This window comes from Sturnus vulgaris, chromosome 16 (genome assembly GCF_052056855.1).
Source record: "Sturnus vulgaris isolate bStuVul1 chromosome 16, bStuVul1.hap1, whole genome shotgun sequence".
NCBI lineage: Eukaryota > Metazoa > Chordata > Aves > Passeriformes > Sturnidae > Sturnus > Sturnus vulgaris.
This window is the reverse complement of record NC_142258.1, coordinates 16,225,680-16,245,393: the sequence shown is the minus strand read 5'-3', so window position 1 is coordinate 16,245,393 and position 19,714 is coordinate 16,225,680. Positions and strand designations below refer to the sequence as shown.

Genomic DNA, 19,714 nt, shown 5'->3' with positions numbered 1-19,714 from the left:
GCCCAGATGCATGCTCCCAGCAGCCAGAACATAAAACAGACACAGTAGAGCACACATTTATGTAAGTCTGTGGGAGGAGACAGTGGAGAAAAAGCCATCATCTTTATGAACTTCATGAAGAACCTGGCATAATGTTAAGGTCCTGTTACTGCAACAGGCCCTTGCGCTTCTGATACACCTGGACATAGAGCGGTCTGTGGTTTTCGCTTAAGTGGCACACAGCACACACCCAAGCAAACAGCTGAGGGGGCATCATGGAGAGGCCAAAGGCAGCACAGCTACTATATCTGAGTATGTAGGAGGAAGAATGCAGTGGGTAAGACACCACAATTAGAAGGCAGCTGGAGCTAGAGAGTCTGATGAGTAAAGCAAATTCCTCCATTCTTGCTGCTGTGGAGAGTATTTTGACCAGCTTGAGGAAGAAGAGGTTGTCCTGCTAGCAATATAAGGAACTTGAAAGAAAGGGAAAACCAATTCAAGATGAGACTGTCATCATTCCCAGAAGCAAGATAGAACTACAAAAATAATTAGGGCTGCTAATTTAGCCCAATAATTTAAATCTGCCTCTTCTCCCTCACCAACTTTGTTCAGAGGAGTGGTGACTCAGCATGGCCTAGGCAGCCAGCTTAGCCTGCTGGGAGACTTCTGGGTATCAGTTTTTTGCCAGCAATGAATTGTTATTACCCAATCCACTTCTTGCATAGCTGATAACCAGTAATGTCAGAAACAGCTTACATGTGACCAAGTCTCCCCCCAGCCGGGATGCTGTAACTTTGCTCCTTAAGAAACAATGGAAAATTCAACATTTAATCCATGACCTTTTCCAAAGGGAAGCGACACACGGTTTCAGCAGAGCTTCAAGATGAAATTTAACAACAGACACATCAGGGGCTTGGACAAATCGCTGGGTGGCCAGCTCCACCACACAATAACCCAGGTAGTCAAGACACGTGAACATCCACACACCTGTGTGATCATATTGGACATAAGCAACTCTTAACAACCTTCCATGGAACATACTACAGTAGTTACTCATTTAGTGCTTAAGTGACTGTCTCAACACATTACTACATATCTTCTCTCACTAGACAACCCCCAAGAATATACTTTGGATATTCCAACTCTGATTAGCCTGTATAAATAACTCAAAAAACTTACATTGCTTAAAACACTAACAAGAGAGGACATTAATCTTCCTCATTGAGAGTGCAATGCAGGGTGTGATGCAGTGATGCAACAGATGGACAGTATCACACAGTGCTTGCTTAAAAGGTTTTGCATAGTAGCCAGCAGTCTTCACAGGGAAAAACATGCATGATCTGGGTTAACTGGCACACATGGAGATCAGGAGGGATGACACACTGCAGCTGGGCTGTCCACTAGAGCCGTGAGGTCTTGTACGGGACAGAGACAGTGACATGTTTAGGGACTAAGTAGCAGATATGCGTAGAACCACACATGAGTCATGAAACCGTGCAAGTTCTCCTTTAACCACTTCCTAGGCTAAGCTCACTATGGACACCATCAGTTTCCTTCCCAGACTGAAACAGCAACTCAGTTAACATTCTATCCCAAGCATTTAGCTACAAACCAGCAGTTTTGGGGAAAACAATGAGGTAACATACAGAGTTGCAAAGTGGAGCTATACTACAGTCTACTGTTGGCTACAGCTCAAAGGAAAGACAGTTCTTCATTGCTAATGTGCTAACTCTCAAGGACATTGCCACAGTCCCACACTATGCAGATTCCACCCAAACTGTACATGCTTCAGAGGAGAGTTCTGAACTGTAAGTGGCCAAACACAGAAGTCACTGTTAGGAGTGAGGGCTGGCTGAGAGGCTCTGAGCATCACAGCCTGGAAGTTCAGAGATCAATGCTGTAGACACACAACATCCTGGCTGAGAGGCCACTGTGTCCAGCTCATCCAGAACTGCAGTGTCATTAGCTGCAGTTCCTTCCTCTGTCAGCCAAGGCAGTCAGGCACATGAAGGGTGTTTTATGCACTCACTAGAAACACATAAGTGAGGGCATGCCTTCTCCACATAAAGAATATCCCCTGCTCAGAGGGAATTTCTATGTTTTTCTACACATAGCCTTGAATATTTAAAATATTTGAGTATTTAATTCTATTTACAATATTGCTGAAGATCACAACAGAATCCCAGTGTGGTACAGAACATCATGGAATGTTGCCCACAAAAAGGCATTAAGTTAAGCTCTTGCTAGTGTCCTACCCCTCCCCAGGGATAAGAGGTATCACAGGCAGCCTTGGGCAGGATGTCACAGCTCCTGAGCACAATCTCACGTACAGAAGGCCTGAAAATACATGTGCAATTTTTCCCATTTCAGACCATAAAATTTACTAATGTATCTATGGTGAAATAGAGTACTGACCAATTTATAAAAGCAGGCATCTACAGCACACAATGAAGTAACAAAATACAGAAGTTTATTGATAACTACATGTTCTGTCATTTGATTTCCAATCCCCTTATGTCCCAGAGAAATGCTCAGATCAATCTTACTTGATAAGTTGAAAACATTGTTTAGATTCCAAAGAAAGAAATGCAAGAAAATTGACATAGTTTAACTAATTTAAGGCCTAGTCAGAAGTTGCTCTTTAAAAGACAGGCACTGAAGCCAATGCACATCATGTACTAAAAGATGCCAAATGCTTTGCATTGCAGATAGCATCAACTACATCAGAGCCTGCAATGTAGGAAGCAGCCTCTGGTTGTCTTTTCTACATGACAGCTTCCTGTCAAGTACTGGAACAAGGAACTGAAATGGCTAATGTGTCTGAAACTCAGCCAGAGGCTGGAGAGCCACAGGCTGGAGAGCTCAGGAAGAGCTGGTAAGAAAAACACGTTTGGAAGTAACATATATAAGTTCATTCCAGAGTTGCAGTTTCAAGTACTGCCTTGTTTTCCTGGGCGGAAATTAACAGGCAGCTCCAAACCAATCTGAAAGGTACAAAGGCATTTAAATCCCTACTTTCCATAGCTATTTCTATCCTAGCACTACTCCATATGTTTCACTATTTGAAAAGGCAACTAAGTCTTAAAGCAGTCACCCACCGCTGCTGACACAAGGTAACTGGCCTAGGAAGCATTATAATCACAGAGAGGTTTAGCACCTGGCCCAGCACTGTGTCTCAATGGCAGCAGGTCCCAGGGAATGTGGGCTAGAACAACCGTGGATATACACAATAAGGCCACTTGTTCTTTGGTGTACCTGAACTACTCCTGTTTTGATATGTCAGATTTAAAAGGTCAGTATTCAATATATTTAACAGTAAGCACCTAGAGTTAACATTCAAGCTCTGGATATGATCATAAAATCGATTCACAGAACAAACCCTCCCCCAAAACCATCTGTGCAAAACATGCACATCTTCCAAACATGATTTACGATTGATTTTATAATACAAACCTTCTGTTTGTGCTGGCTTTGTTTTTCCAGCTAAGGTAATCTACAGCAAAATCAACTACAGCTCTAGACTGGGGAGAACTCACATAGTTCTCCCAACCTTACCAATAAAAATCTGAGACCAAGGTAAGGCTGATGACAGACAGGAGAATTCACTAACAGACTCAGCACAGACAGTACCAACAGGAAATTCACTGTGGTGGAGACAGGAGAACAGTCCTGGTTTCCACGGAGAGCCAAATGAAAACCTTTGCTGAAACTAAGCCCTTTCTACACAGGCTGGGCCAGAGTGACCAGGCTGACACCTCAGCATATTTTCCACGGTAACTGTATACTTCCAAGTTGCCTCTGTTCAAAGAGTACCAAAAAGCTATTGTTTGCACCCACATCTTTACAGGAAAATATACAAGCACTTAACTAGAAGCACCTACATGAAACAGCATATTGGACTGCCACATGTGAAGAGCAAGTCACAGTAATCAGCAAATTACTAAAGGCATCCTGAATACCTGGGGAGGAGAAGACCACAATCTTTACAAACATGTGATGGTTTTTGTCCTTGTATTAGCAATCAAGTGCCGCAAGCAAGAAAGGAGAAAAAGAAGCAATGACTGAAGACACTCTTAACCATGGCAGCAGTACTTGTTCCAGTGGAACTTGTTTATACTCACATGACTGCAAGTCAGCTCACACTGTGAAGCTGCATCCCATTGTCCAGGGGAAAGCCCAGCCTACCTGCTGTACATCAGAATCTTCAGGTGTGACTTCCAGGCCCCTCCCCATTCACAATGTTTAACATGTTGACTGTATGGATAAGCTTGATTCCACAAGAGCATCCTGAGCCATAAACTAGCTAAGAACCTAACAGTCTGAGGAACTCACCACTAAGTAGCACTGATTTTTCACAAAGTTGCACTAACATCCAACTCTGCCATCCACCCAGGCAGGCCAATACTCATATCTTCCACAAGGAACCCATTCCCTCCCCAGCCCTTCCTCCCCAAATCACCAGATTATCCTTCCTACACACTCTAACGTAACCCTCATCCATCTGCCTAAGAATCTATTCACAAGCAATAGTGTATAAACTGACCTCGCCACCACAGACAAGAGTTTCTCCATTAGTGACAGTGTCATGATGACACTAATAGAATGCAATGCTGGATTTCCCCCCTGGTGGATTGAGGACTTTGTTGTGTGAGCGTGGCCTTGGCCCTAGTCGGGGTTCATGATTGTCTATCTTGGGTTCTGGCTCCTTGCATTGCTCCTCTTTGCCCAGAGCTTTTTTCTTGCCTCCATCTTCCAGGTGTGGTTTGATATTTTCTGCATTAAAGAAAACAGATTAGATCATCAGATAACTCACTATTCTGTCGTGCATAAAGTGCCTCATCTTCTGTCAGCTGCATTATTTCCCACATCTCCCATCCACAGCACACCAAGGTCTCTCATTACCTATTCATTTTTCCTGAAGGAAACATGCTAAGAAAAGAATTTCACTTTTCACAACAATTCCTTTCTTCCTTCAGCAATCTTTCCAACAAGGATATGAAGACTGAGCAATATACCTTCAGAATTATTTTGACAGTTGCAGTCATTTAAGAGAGACAATGTACAATCGATCCTTTCATAGTGAGCTTGAAAGCAGGGTTTCCATCATTCTTTAACAGAGCAATAATATATTTTGTCAGTCAGCTGTTTATTATTTACAACTACAGAAGGCCAGAATTAGCCATTTGAAGGAAATGGCAAGAGAGGAAGAGGTAAACTTCTTCCTTATCTTAAGAGATGTTTTGTCACATACAGATTCCATGCATATCTGTATATACATCCGTGGTATCAAGCAAAGTCTAAACACACAGACAGAGTATCATGACTCACGCCTGTGTTCTCCTCAGTAAGAGGAAGAGAACTATTTCCCTGAGACAAGTGATTAGATTTCTGACTAAACTTTTCAGTCATATTATCCTAAAAACCTGAGACTAAGGCTAGCGTTTAAGGAGAAGCACAATAAATTTCCTCATAGCTTATCTTCCCAAAGAGAACAAAGAAAATAATTTCTCTTGCTGACCTTCTAGATTCTTTGGTATTTCCTCTTCTTTCAAAACAATGTGATCCTGCAAAGAAATCAAAAACTATCTTAGTGTATTATTATTCTCAAACAGCAAGCCTGTCACAAAATCCTTCTGAAAGTTTTGCTTCATTTCTAAGTTTATAGATCACTGATCAAATAAAAGCAAGATGTGCGCAGTCCTTCATCCCCTCCACTTCTACAGAACCCCAAATGCAGGGGCACAAATCTTCATTATGGCAAGGTGCATATCTCAGACAATTCATTGAAACATGGATAAAGAGGTTACATTAGATCATCAAAATGGTAAGCACAGCAGTGCAGTAAACTGCCAGACTCAAATTTTAGAGGCCTTCTCCAACCTTAAGGATTCATTGATTTTAAGGTCAGGAATTACCACTCCTGTCAAGCACCTGCTATCATGCAGAAGCTGGTCCACATTATAACACAGGCAGCCCTTGAAGAAGCCCTATTTTTATGCAGCAATTCCTGTCTTCAGCAAGTATCCCAACAGTGAAAACATTAAAGACCATTTCCCCAACAATCTGAATTGACTGTTGGAAATACACAGCCACACTTCAGAGAAGTGTGTTTTCCCACCCATGAAATTCAACTTGCAGTAGTTTTTGTAAGTATGCAGTCTTCTTTCCATCTCAGTATCTCCCACAGTTCCAATGTTCTAATTAATGACATAAGAATTTCCACAACGATGTCCTCTATTTAGTCAGGAATTCATGGGAATTAAAGTCACATTTCTAAAAAAGTAACTAAAAAGAAAGAGCAACCATCCCAATAAAGGGCTACAGAGAAACAAGGCAAAGTCCTCTCCTACACCAACAGCACTACTCCTGCCAAAACCTAGCTCCCAATCTTATTCTTCCTCCTTGTCCTTTCATATGGCCCCAGATACTACTCAGAACATGCATAAAAAGAAAGCACTCTACCAACACCTTAAATTTAAGTGGAAAAAAACAAAGGCAAGAAAGTTAAATTGTACTGATCCTATCTTCCTAAGCTTCTGGGAAAAACTAAACTGTTTTCAGTACAATGACAATTTCTGTCCTGGTTCCAGCCAGTAATGGGGTTAATTGTTGCAGTAGCCAGGGGGACGGCATAGCCATGACCTGGAGCTTATTTTATACCACATCATGTGCAGGGTTTGGGGGGAAAAGGTCCCATCTGGTCAGCGGTGGTGGCTGAGCATGGTGAGCACTCACGTTTGAACTGTTCATCCTCTTGTACACTCTGTTATTAATTTTGTTGATGTTATTGTTCTTTTCTTATCTCATTGCTATTTCCAGTAAATTGTTCTTGTCTGTGATTTTTACCTTTTACCTCCAATTTCCCTCCCCAGCTGCAAGGGGAAGGGGAGGAGAGTGTGAGTGGGGCATGTTTTGGAGTGTTTCAGTGGGAACACTAAACTGGGGAATATCATTCTTAAACCACATCAGTTTCATAGAATGTTAAATTTCCATGCTATTTGACATGCTGAAACATTATCACTGTAATAGCTACTCATTTATTGGTATTTACTTAGAGTAAGGCAGCGGGTTGTAAATCTTCATATAAGGCACTTAAATACAATAACTGGTAAGGTACTCTTTTTCCAAACCCAGATGTGGTCATAACTACAAGCAACTATTACACATCCCAGTTTTGAGAACAAAACGCAAATGTATAACCTATGTGTAACAATTGTAATACTATACTAAGAGATACTTTTGCCCATCTTGCACAAATCAAGTACCTGCTGGGCCTGACACCACTGATCCCAAGTTCACTTTTTCACTGTTGATCACTTAAGCCTAATGTGCTTTCAAAGTGACTGTAGATACACGTATTTAAGAGAGGTGAAGTACACAGCCAGGTCTCACAAAGGTTTATGACTGTAGCTCACCAACTTCCCAAGTCTGCATCAAGATCATATCTGCCAAACTTTAGAATAAGGAGAAATATCTCCTTCCTATCCAGTTAAAATGCGTCTTGGCTCTGTCAAGAGCTCCAGCTATACCTCACTTACAAAAAAATCAAAGACTTTTTATCTTTTTTTTTTTTTTTTTGACAGCACAGTCTAATTTAATACTTTTACAACAAACTGCAGAGATCTGATACACCCAAAATAGCAAGCTATCAAAGAAACTTTGGGAGTAACTGTCTAACTCGAAGTCACTCCATGCACATTCAGTTCTGTTCTTAAGGAGAGCACAGGCATGTGACAGAGCACGACAGGACCCTGGAGCTGCTGGGTCCTTGATCTGACAGCAACAGATGTACAAATACCTTGGGTTTGTTCGGGTGTGCTCGCACAATGCTAGGAGAGACAGGAGACCCAAAGATATCGCTTGTCTTCCCACCAGGCGGATTCATGCGTGGACGAGGCTGAGCAGAACTAGAGTCCTCAAAAATGCCACTTTCTTTTCCTCCTGCAAGGCAGTTTAGACTTTTTTTCTAGATTAGTTTTATCACACTATATTAAAAATATACATATATAATTCAAGGACTTCTACAACCCTGCTCTCTAGGGATTTTGTTGCATTTGCCTAGTTTAAATCCTTTGTTACAATTCAGCTGCAGGTCTCAAACTGAGCTAACTGCTGATACAGCTCTACAACAGAAGCTCCCTTTCATCATTTCTTAGAACCTCAATTTGGAAAGAATTAAGACTTGAATGATGTGCTAAAAGTCTGTAAACATACAGATCACTGAAATATTCAAATATTCAGAAGTCTGAAATTACTTGTTGTTCAAACCTAGTCAGTATATAAAAATGCAACATAAAAAGACCAATCCCAGCATTCTAGTTTAGGAACACAAAACCATTCTATGCTGCAATTCAGAGCCAAGTCACACAGAAAGAGGGGGCAGCTTTTACCTGGAGGGTTTGTTCTTTTTGGAATGTTCTGAGGTTGTTCTGATGCTCCAAAGATACTGGATGCCATCCGGTGTGGCCTGCTTGAAGAAGACACTTCTGTACTCCCAAAGAGATTGCTAGAATCTCCTCCTGGGGGCTTCAATACCCTATATCACAGAAGGAGAAACAAGATATGAAAGTTCATTTAAAATTTATAGCATTCAACATATTTGGTGTCCCCTTCCCATTCTCTCCTTGTATATAATTATCTTGATTTTAATTTACTTTAGGTAATTTTGCTATATCCATGAAGTAACTACTTTTCAAGAGCTGTTTTAATATTCTTAAGTTCAGCACAAGTATTGCCAATCTCCTGGTCTGTCAACTTCATTATTAAGGTATCTATGATTACATGGAATGATCCAAACACTGCCATCTACAGAAATGGCTACACTATCTGTGGTGTTCCAGAAAGAACAGAGATTAAGACAAGGCATATGTTGGTTAGGACTTTAGAAATAATCATTACAGAATCAGAATTTCTGCTAAACTGCACATACCAACTTTGAATCTGTGATACAATTCAAACCCACTGACTTTTAAATAAAAGCAGACATTTCACAACTACTAAAAAAATTGCTAGTCTCAACCATCAGTTATCATAATAGCTGCTGTAGTTTAGAATGAAGAGACAGAATACCAAAAAGCCAATTCTTTAGCAGTCAAGCTGCAAATCCATTAAAACTGAAGCTTTGCACCAGAGGATATCAAGTGGATCTATAGAAAAATTGGAGCTTATGACAGAAATCATGTGAATTCTTGAAAACTTACTGAAAGTCATGCTTGTCCTTCAGTAGTAATTCCATATTTAATGCCTAGGTCTTGTTCAACAGACTACAGGTCCTGCCCCCAAAACAATCAAACTACTACTTGAGAGTAGAATCAGTGGAATTAATTGGAAAATTAACAGAAAAAGCACAGGAAAGAGATGAATACCTAAGTAGGCTGAAAAGTAGTTCAGCAAAAAAAAGGACCTGGGGGTGCTGTTTGACAGTGGCTGAACATGAGCTGGGTGTATCCAGGTGGGCAAGAAGGCCAGTGACATCCTGGCCTGTACCAGGACCAATGTTGCCACCAGGACCAGGACAGTAACCTCTGCTGTGCACTAGTGAGGCACCTCAAATTGTGGGGGCATTTTTGGGCCCCTCACTGTTGTGTTAGCTCTCGGCACCAACTTGTCAGGTTGTCTTCTTTAATGAGCCAAGCAGCTACTAGCTGCTATAAAGTTGTTTATTGCAAAAGCACATCAGTCCCAAAAGCAAAAGTCACAGACAGCAAAGTTCATGCTAAGTTTTGGTACAAAGTCCCAAGTAGAAACAGAAGCTGCTCCTGGTGGTCTCAGCAGGGCCAGTGAAGCTGGGCAACTCTTATCTTCTTTGGGTGTTGATGATGGCAGCGAGAGAGCAGGAACAAAAGCAAAGCAAAGCAAAAGCAATGGCAAAAAGCACCAGCTCTCCCAAACGCATGTTCTTATATAGAAACTTCCTAACAAGCTAAAGCACAAACTCAGACCACTACTTCTTAACCTACTAGAATTCTAGTTTTTTAGCACACCAGGCTACATATAAACTAAGCATATGGTCTATCTTGTTCCATCTGAAAAATGTAAGCAATATTCTTACTATAGCTTTATTATATCTAAAACTATGTTCTTGGAGCCTCCACAGAACCCCTAAGTATCTAACACTGTATTTTTCAACCTTTACTAGAACTTGAACTTCTACACTGGCATCTAAGACCTTTTACTTTTAAAGCACTTAAAACCCATTTTACTTACTTACTTACTTGCTTATACTAAAACTTAAACTTCTACTTTATGTGTGAGTGGCTTAACATACTTCAATCCATCTAAAGGCTTTAATTCAATCCCTGCACTCTGATTTCTCTCTGAAGAATTCAGAAAGACTCCTGACTTACTGACTCCAACACCTCACGATAAGGAAGAGTTTAAGTGGCTGGAGCATATCCATAGAAGAGTATGGAGCTGGGGAAGGGTCATGAGGAGTAGCTGAGGGAGTAGCTGGGGAGGCTCAGCCTGAAGAAAAGGAGGCTCAGCTCAGGGGGAACCTTCTGGCTCTGCACAACTCCCTGACAGGAGGGGCAGTCAGGTGGGGGTCAGGCTCTGCTCCCAGGGAACAAGGAACAGGACAAGAGGAAACAGCCTCAAGTTGTGCCAGGGGAGGGTACACTGGACATCAGGAGGAAGGACAAGAGGAAACAGCCTCAAGTTGTGCCAGGGGAGGGTACACTGGACATCAGGAGGAATTTCTTCACAAGAAGGGTTGTTAAACATTGGAATGGGCTGCCCAGGGCAGTCGCAGAGTCATCATCCCCGGAGGTGTTCAAAAATGACTGAACATAGCACTTAATGCTCTGGTTTGGTTGACAAGCAGTCAAAGGTTGAACTCCATGATCTCAGAGGACTTTTCCAACCTTAATGATTCTGGGCTTCTGTATCAAAAATAATTTTTACAGTTACATCTACCCACAGTCTTAGCAGCTGAAAAAAGGGAGTAGCTCAACTATACAACTTCTAATCTGAACCCTGGATCTGGAAACTACAGTAACCTTTGCTTTTAAACCAAGAGAACAGTTATAAATTGCAAGATACTGATCCCACTCTACCTGAACACAATTCAAATGTCAGTGGATTATTACAACCCCTCCTCTCCCTAGCCCTGTAACAGCAGCACGTCATTACAGATGAGCTACATCGAGCATAAAGTGAGATTCCTCTTGGTGCCAAATCTACTCCACTTTAAGATTTAATTTCACAAAAGTAGAGATAGTTGGCTGCTATGTCAGAAAATGAGCTTTGTGTGCATTTCAGATCTCAAGATGCAGAAAGCAGATTTAGGCCTTTTGGGAAGGAGAAAGAAGTTCCTCTTTTAGTCTGGGAATAGTTTATATAAACAGTACTAGCCTCAGAGGAACTGTCTTTGCAGGCCAATTTCAATATTTTAATCTTTAGCATGATTACGGATTTAATAAATGCCTTTAGCTTAACTAGTAACTAGAATTTCAGTAGACAACTCCTTGTCCAAAGCACAGGTTAGATCACACAAAGTTTATTAATTTACAATTTAGTGTCCAACGGACTACAGATCCAACTAGCCTCTGTGCTCTCCACATATTTTAGAAGATTTAAAGCAATATTGTATAGGTAAATTATGTATTTAAATAATTCACAACGGTCCAGAAAGCACGAGGCAGTTTAAATATTAAAAGCGGGGAGACTGAAGGAAAAGGGAACTCTACTCTAAAAAAGTCGTTTGGGAAGGGGTTTCTGTTAAAATGGATTCCTCTCACATAATTTAAATTATTTTTGACTTTACCTGTTCTTTTCAGCTATTTTTAAACTACATTTAGTCTTTGTTGCATTCCAACTACACTAAGTATATCAACCAAGAGACTGAAAGGAAGTAAAAAGCTGTTTATACAGCTGGAATTTCTTACACCCCAGATTAATTCAATTTACCATGCTGTTTGCTTAACACATGCATATAAGCATACGAGGGAATAATAAAACGACTACATTCAGAATTTTTTTTGTTTAAGAAAAATAGCCAGTCATAAGAATCAAATTACTTCTCATTCCTGCAATGGGTTTTAAGAGCTATTGCAGAAATAAATTCTAGAGAAAATCCATGTTAAGATTAAAAGTCTTGATAATTCAGTAATAATTCAAGATAATTCAAAATGAATTCAACAGTGATTAATCTTATCCTGCCCTCTTATTATCAACTTAGTATATATAGAAAACCCTACTGTTGAACAAATTAACCAGAGCCATCACTGGTGGTGCTTACAATGTGGAAATCACCTTTTCTGCCAGCATCACGCAAAATAACGTCTTGACTCTACATACACAAAATGGATTTACCTCAATTTCAAGAACTTCAAAATGCTGGGAACCTTCCAAGCATTACATAAACTTTCAAATGGCAGTGATACCAGGTTAATAAAATTCAAACTAATACAAAGTCAGATAACTAAGTCATTCTCAAGAATTACCAAAATAACCAAAAATAACCTTGAAATACAGCAACGAAGTCTGTCAGCTGATGCCAACAACAAAGAAGACAGGGCTTTTCACTCGTTCCCTCCAACCAAATACGTGGGAGACTGCAAAGCTATTTTCTTGCTGTGTAGCCTCTAGAGCACTGCTGGCCTCCCTGTACTACCATGTACTCACTCAGTTCTAGAGTAGTGAGACATGCAGGCCTCCATATCAAGTAAGAAAGGCAGATTTCACCTGTAATCCTTCCAAAGGAAAACAGCATGCTAAACTCAGCAAGCCAAGATGAGCTGCTTCAACAGAGTACACAGAAATTTAACATATACTGTATGGTAACTTTAGTTTATACTTCATAGTCATTTTAGTTTACATCAGTATTAGGCCAGTTTATACAGAGATATTTTTGTTTCTTGTAGCCAAGTCCGTTGGGTCTTCCTTTGGGAAGGTGTTGTTTTATTCTTTCAAATAAAAAAAACCCAACCCTTTGTCTTCTACAAAATCTAAATCTGCCTTTCTCTCCCTCCCCTCCAGCAGACCAGAAGTTTGTGAACTCTAAAACAGCTAAATCAAGAGCCCTATTCTGCAAGTTTAGAAGGCCCTGCTAATTGCTATGTTCTCTTCTGGCAGATTTGAAGAATTTTAATTAGTTCTTCTGATCTTTTTTTTATCCCCTACATTCTAACACACCTGAATTTGAATGCCCTTTTCTCATTAAGCCTTTCAGCCAACCTATGGAAGGCTTATCCATTACTTCAAACTCCCTCTTCATTTTAATATTTTTTAAATCCTGCCTGAAAGTTAAACATTGAAGTTTTACCACTTTTCTAATATAGTAGATAAGAGCTGCATTATACATAAGAACCTAGCAGAAAGCAAGTGTTGAGGTTTGGAACCGCAGGATCTAAAGCAAGACCAGAGGTCGTGGGGTGCTCCTGCTGTGAGATCAATAGAGACTCATGGCTCATCAAACAGCTCACTCACATACAAACAGCAAGCTGTGTTGTGCAGCCATGCTCTCGATCTAAAAGCTCCAAGATATTCCGCAGTGGCCCCAATGGGAGTAGAGTGTCTTGGTTTAATTTTGATTTCCCGGCCAATGCACCAAATTAATGTCTCTGTTTTGAGTTGCCAATTTAAATAAACTTATTTTTTCTGTTGTGAGACAGAACCAGGAGCAAAAGAGCAAGGCAGGCCTAAAACTTGAGAGAGTATAAAAGAAAATTTATTAACTACACAAACAAAGAGAAAGGAAAAGAATTCAGAATAAGATTTTCAGATCACTCCTTCCCTCACTCTCCCAATCTTCATAACAACAAAACAAACATATAACAAATACTTCGGTCAGTCCCCAGTTTAGTCTTTCTCAGTTCACTTCTGGAGAGAGAAGCCTCTTCTTGTTGAAGTTGTAGGGATTTCTTCCACAAGAAGGAAAAAGACAGGTCTCTTGTGGTTTTATCTTTCACGATTTGCATCCGTCTGGGAACCTGCAACTGTGATGCTCCTCCCAACTCTACAGCCGTCCCAAAGTTGTAGATGTGGGCCATGTCTGTCTCATGGGGTATTACTTTTAAGAATGAAATGTTCGACAGCAAAGATTGTCTCCTTTCTCTCTGCTCAGGCTTCATCTTCAGAAAACCCAAATCCCTTTCTTTTCTCAGGGCAGAAATTCTCAACACAGGTGCTCTTTAGTCAAATCATCTCTTAAATGGACCATTTCCATCCTCCCATGTCTCTTTCCATGGTTTATAGGAATATTCAGTACATTAGTTCATCCCTACAATTTTACAAAAAGATTTTTCAGCCATTTCAGCATCTTCTCATTCTCCTTCCATCTTAAAAACTTAGCTCTTACGTCACTGACTTCAGAAATCTTCTTATTCCCTTTCATATTCAAAGGAAAGGCTGGAGGCTTTGCAAATCTTATGTGAGCACTAAAGAGTTAAAGTTTAACACAACTACAAGAGTTGGGCCAGGCTCAGGCCGTGCTGGGGAGGGCGGCTGAGGTGTTAATCAGCCTTTCTGGGGCTGGGCTGCAGCCCCACACTGCTCATGGCCACCCGGGCAGGCCCGGCCCGTCCGACGGCAGCAAGAGCCGGCCTCCCCCCCACGCCAGAGCAGCAGGCTCGTGGAGGAGGAAGCCGTGAAGGTTTTATCACACAACCTTTTCTCCCCCCGGCCATCGGGTCCCCTTCTTGGCAAACGGGGCCCAAGCGGCCCCCTGAGCCTTCCCCCCCCCGCATGGGGGAGGGGGAAGCTCGGGTTGATGTTACCTGCTCAGCCGCCGGAAAGACAAAGAGACTCAGTTCCGGATTACCTCCTTCAAAATGTGTGTACACGGAGCAAACTAACTTTCTCTAATTGGCTGTTGCAGGTGCCACAACCCCCACAGAGGAAATTCTCTTAGAGAAAACCTCTCTCTGAGTTTCTTCTTCCTAAGTCAACCTATCACATAGAGGAACATGAGTTCCATTTCCAAGATGGTTAAATTTACCAGTCAGCTCTCTGCAGTAGTTGTGAAACTGCTCATACAGAGGACGAATCGAGAGTATGTTAATACAATGCATCTTTATAGCGCACAACAGCAGAATGATACAACTGTCCTGCTTTGCTTTTAGAAGCTCTTAGACATGCAGTTCCGTGTGTTAAGGGAATTTTACTTTTTCAAAATAAAAATACAAAGTGTCATTGTTGAAGTTTAATAAAATAAAACTAGGCAGCTAATTCAGCAAACTAGTTGCTCAATCACTGTACACATTTACAGGATCACTAGAAACACACTTCACTGGACAACTAAGTGAAAACTTACACTTAAAACCTTCTTAGCATAATTTATTTCTAACAGTAATACCCCTGCATTATGAAGTTTTCAAAATGCAAATACTTGTTTATAATTTTCTAGCCAAGAGTTTCATATTAGGAAGACTTTTTTTCCCCCCACTTCCACAGCTGGTGTTGGCTGCCGCAGGGGTTTGGAATTAGGCTTAGTTTTAATTAGAGGAACTTCTACATACCAAGAACTGCAAAAAGATTTGCATTCTCACTAAACAAAGTTTTGTTCAGGGAATGAACAGAATAAGCTGCGTCTTTAAACTACGTACTTTTGCCCTTGATGGCACAGGCCATGAGTCTATATAGTAAACGCCTCAGAGACCACGCTCCAAACCCGCTGAAGGAAGTTCCTGCGGTGCTGCCACGGGAACTGGTACAGGGCTGTGAGTGGCTCCAGCCTGCTCTTAGGCATCACCAACACACCCCAACACGGCAACGGGGAACAAGCTGTAAGGCCACCTTTGCTCGCTGTTAACCAACACGTTGCAGTGGTCTGCCCAGAAAGGCCAATTTATGCGTTAAACGTGGTTTCAAAATTATTATGAGAACAGACACTTCTCAGAGACATCACCAAGGACAGAGCACCCTCAAAAGTCTTCTCAAACCAGCTCACAGATTGGAGCGACTGGAATGAGGGAAAACTTAAGGCATTCTTAGACACTTTCGAAACCCTTCTTCCTTCCCGCACGAAACAGCCTTCCAGATAGATTCACCACCGCACTCACGCCCTGCGGTATTCAGGGTATCTGCTCCCCTCCAAACAAAGCAATATACTTCACTTCGTAGGGCGAAAACAAGCCGACGTCTGCTTCTTGCAGGCGTTTGTGCTGAATCCTCCCCCTCACAGCTTCGCACAGAATAGCTGGGGCCCCTCGCTCCCCGTGACTAGAAACATGGCGAGTAAAGGTGCTCCCCAGCGCCGGGCCCTTCTCCCCGCGCCGGAATCCCTACAGGAGCTCCGCGGTCGCGCCGGGCGCGGCACTCACGGGTACCGTGCCCAGCCCTGAGGCTCTCCATGTATGCCCCAAGCGTGGCCTCAGCCTGAGGCAGCACCGACGGGACCGCAGTGCGGCCACTCCCTGCCCAGCCCCAGGGGCACAGGTCAAGTAAATCGAGGCACGGCGAACGCACCAGCCACGCGCTGACTTCTATCCGGCGGTACGGGAGGTATGGGGCTGCGCTTCCGCCCGCCGCTGTGGAGGGGCCCCTCAGGGGAGACCCCATCTCCTCGGCCAGAGCCTACCATTCCCGACCCGCCCTCCTATCCCCCTCACGGCGCTCATCCGGAGTCCGCACCCCCCCGCGCCCGGAAAACGCCCCGCCGAGGACTCCGCGCCACCACACGACTCTTTCCCCGAACCGCGAGCGTCCCACGCCACCCCACCTGGAGTTAGGCTTGGCCGACTCGGCCTCAGCACCCTGGAACATGGTGGCACTCAGAAACTCAGCTCCACAGGCGCGCTCCAAGCGCGCCGAAGGGAGAGCCGGCCGCCCCACCTTGCCCAGCCGTTGGCCTATTTGGCTGCCTATCATGACGAGCAGCTTATCGAACACAATCCTCCCACTCGAGATCCCGCCTGTTCGGCCAGCCTTGCAGAGGGAGGGAAGCTTAAAACGACCCGCGTCGGCGCTCATCCTGGATGGCTTCCATTGGTTGTTTTGCCCGTCAGTCAGAGGAAACTGCACAGCCATTGGCTGGAGGATGGGCGGGGCAGCGGGGGGGGCATTTAAAGCGACGGGGCGAGGAAGGTGTACTGGTGGAGAAGCGTCCGATACGAGGCTCGACCTTGCAGTCGGGACCTTATGTGAGGGTTTCACCTCGACATGGCGATGCAAAGAAGCAAACAGGAGGAAGATCAGTGTACGGAATAACCTCAGGGAGGACTTCGTAACCTGCTGCCCTCCACAGCATTTCCGAGTTCCAGGATACCCGAGCAGCAGCCCCGAGCCCCGCCTGCAGCCCTTGGCAGCCCCTCAGGCGCGGAGGGAGCGTTGCCTGGGGTACCGCCGGAGATTTTTAAGCGGCTCCAGGGAGCGCGGGCGACCTGGGCGAGTAAATAGGATATAGAGCGGGAAGGGCGCTGCAGCGCAGGCAGTTTGTTCACTTTCTGGTCGTTACAGTTGCTGAGAGAACTCAAATATGTGGTGCCCACTCAGCAGGGAACTGAGTCCTCTAAACTCACCAAAAAAGATGCGGTGACTCAGACTGAAGTCCCAAAATAACATGCAAAAACCTAATGTAGCCGACCCAGGCTTCCGGCTGTAGCTAATGTCTGAGTCAGTCAGTGGACTGGACCACCGAAGGACTGCTGCATCAGATATAACCAGATGGATGACCTGCCCAGCCTGGTAGTAGAGCTACAAAACAAACTAGGAAGGCTGAGAGGTATTAGAAAATCAGAGACGGACATTGACTGGTGCGACTATGCTCTGGCTTCCCTAAGACAGGAAGCCAACAGAAAGGAGATCCTGTATCCATCCACCAGCAAAGAGCAGGTACCAGCTGTGAAGTGAGAAGCAAGTAGAGAGCAGTCCATACTCGGGGAAGCAAGCAAAATTCTTGTTTGCCCACCTCACTTTTCCCTCACAATATCCTCATAGGCAAACTCAAGAATAAGTGAGTTGGATGAGTGTGATGGTGGGATGGACTGAGAACTGCCTGAGTGGCAGGTCCAAAAAGTCTTGTGATCAGTAGTACAGAGTAAAGTTGGAGATCTGTCATACTAGACATAATGTTCTCTGTTGGGCTCAGTGTTGTGTAACTTGTTCATCAATGATTGGATGAAAGAGCAGATGCCTGCTCAGCAAGTTCAGTGCTGATACAAAACTCAGAGGAGTTGCTGATAACTCAGAGGGACTTCAACAGCTTTGGGAGATGGATAGAGGAGAAACTTTTGAAATTCAACAAGGGGAAATGCAAATCCTGCACCTGTGGAGGGACAGCCTTGGTCACCGGTATAGGCTGGGAGCCAGCCTGCTGGACAGCAGTGCTGCAGGGTAGGACCTGGGTGTCCTGGTGCATAGCTATATGTCCCTGACCAGCTGTGTGCCTTGGGGCCGAGAAAGGCAACGTCTGGGCCTTAGAAAGAGTATTGCCAGCAGGTCGAGGGAGGTGATCCTGCCCCTCAACTCAGCCCTGATGAAGCCACATTTGGAGCATTGTTTACACATCTGGGCCTCACAGTACAAGAGAGACATGGAGCTCTTGGAGTAGTTCTATCTGAGTGCTACTAAGTTGGTCAAGGGTCTGGAGAATCTCTCTTATGAGGAAAGGCTGATGGAGTTGGACCTGTTCAACCTTGAGAAGAGATGGCTGAGAGGGGACCTCATTAAGATGTATAAATATCTAAAGGATGGGTATCAAGAGGATGGACCAAGCTCGTCTGTCTGGTGTCAGCCAGTAGAACAAGAGGCAGCAACTGATGCTGAGGTAGTTCCATCCAAACATGAGGAAGAACTTCACTGTGCAGTGACTGAGCATTTGAACAGGCTGCCTAAAGAGGGTGTGGAGTCTCCCTTGCTGGAGATATTCCAGAACCATCTGGACACAGCCCTATGCCATGTGTTCTGGCATGATCCTGCTTGAGCAGGGAAATGGGATCAGATGACCCACTGTGGTCCCTTCCAAACTGATAAATTCTGTGGTTGTTGCGTGTTGGGCCCCTATGCCTCACCTGAGTTTGTCAGTGTGCACAAGGGTTGGCCAGCACAGTGTTGAGCAGAATCTGGCTGGTGTGATCCACCCTGCTTCCTGGCATGTGTCCATGATTTGCTCACAGCTCTGCAGCTGAAGCATGGGATGACTACCACATGAAAGCTGTTGGCTGCCTGAGGAAGCACTGGGAGGAGATGGTATAGCCAGCATTTGCATGGCCTTTCTAACCATTTTTCATTGACTGTAACATTACAAGCTAACATTTTCAGCTGAAGGTTTTATTTCACAGCTCTACAGTTTTCTGTATGTCAAGAAGTAAAAAAGTCATAAATTTAGCAGCATACTGCTTCTTTTGAAGGACTAGAAACCGTGAATAAAATAAAGCCAACAAGCATTAAAATATGTACTATCACTGCAGTATCTTGTTTTTCTAATAATTTTTCAGACTCATTCCTTCTGTTTTTACAGTCTTATATTTTGGTCATTAAGGGCAAAATTAGCTAATTTGTGAGAGAAGATTCAGTAGCAGTTTTACAGAATGTGGAAAAGATTTAAAGATCCTTTATGCTGACAAAGGCTCACAGCCTGTAGAGGGGAGAAGCTGCACAGAAGAGCTCAAACTTGGTAATAGCCCTATTTTCTCAGTAAACAGGTGGGAGAGATGAGTATGCACTTTTAGGGTGGGAAGTATCAAAATGTTACTATTAAAACTTATGTTGAGCTTTTTAGAACATTCTTATCTATTTCTTACCAATTACACACTTGCACTTTCTCAGTGCAACATTAAAGCTGCCTTTTTGTATA

The 19,714-nt window shown here is 43.3% G+C and overlaps 1 protein-coding gene across 5 annotated transcripts in view; it reads right to left on the bottom strand.

Annotated features, from left to right (window-relative positions):
* JPT2 (Jupiter microtubule associated homolog 2) overlaps positions 1-16,783 on the bottom strand; it is a 29,683-nt gene extending 12,900 nt beyond the window's left edge. For 3 of the 5 annotated variants that reach the window (XR_015807285.1, XR_015807286.1, XR_015807287.1), the window contains exons 1-5: positions 16,640-16,783; positions 8,370-8,515; positions 7,778-7,920; positions 5,498-5,543; positions 4,523-4,752 (exon numbers count right to left, since the gene is read on the bottom strand). Coding sequence is in view for 2 of the 5 variants with exons in the window: in XM_088174720.1 (XP_088030846.1) it covers positions 4,574-4,752; positions 5,498-5,543; positions 7,778-7,920; positions 8,370-8,515; positions 16,640-16,683 (558 nt within the window). In the remaining 3 variants the exon portion in view is untranslated. Of the gene's footprint in view, positions 1-2,427; positions 4,753-5,497; positions 5,544-7,777; positions 7,921-8,369; positions 8,516-9,179; positions 9,230-16,639 lie in introns of those variants that run through there. The other 2 variants (XM_088174720.1, XM_088174722.1) reach the window with 2 other exon arrangements.
* Positions 16,784-19,714: the final 2,931 nt, after the last annotated feature.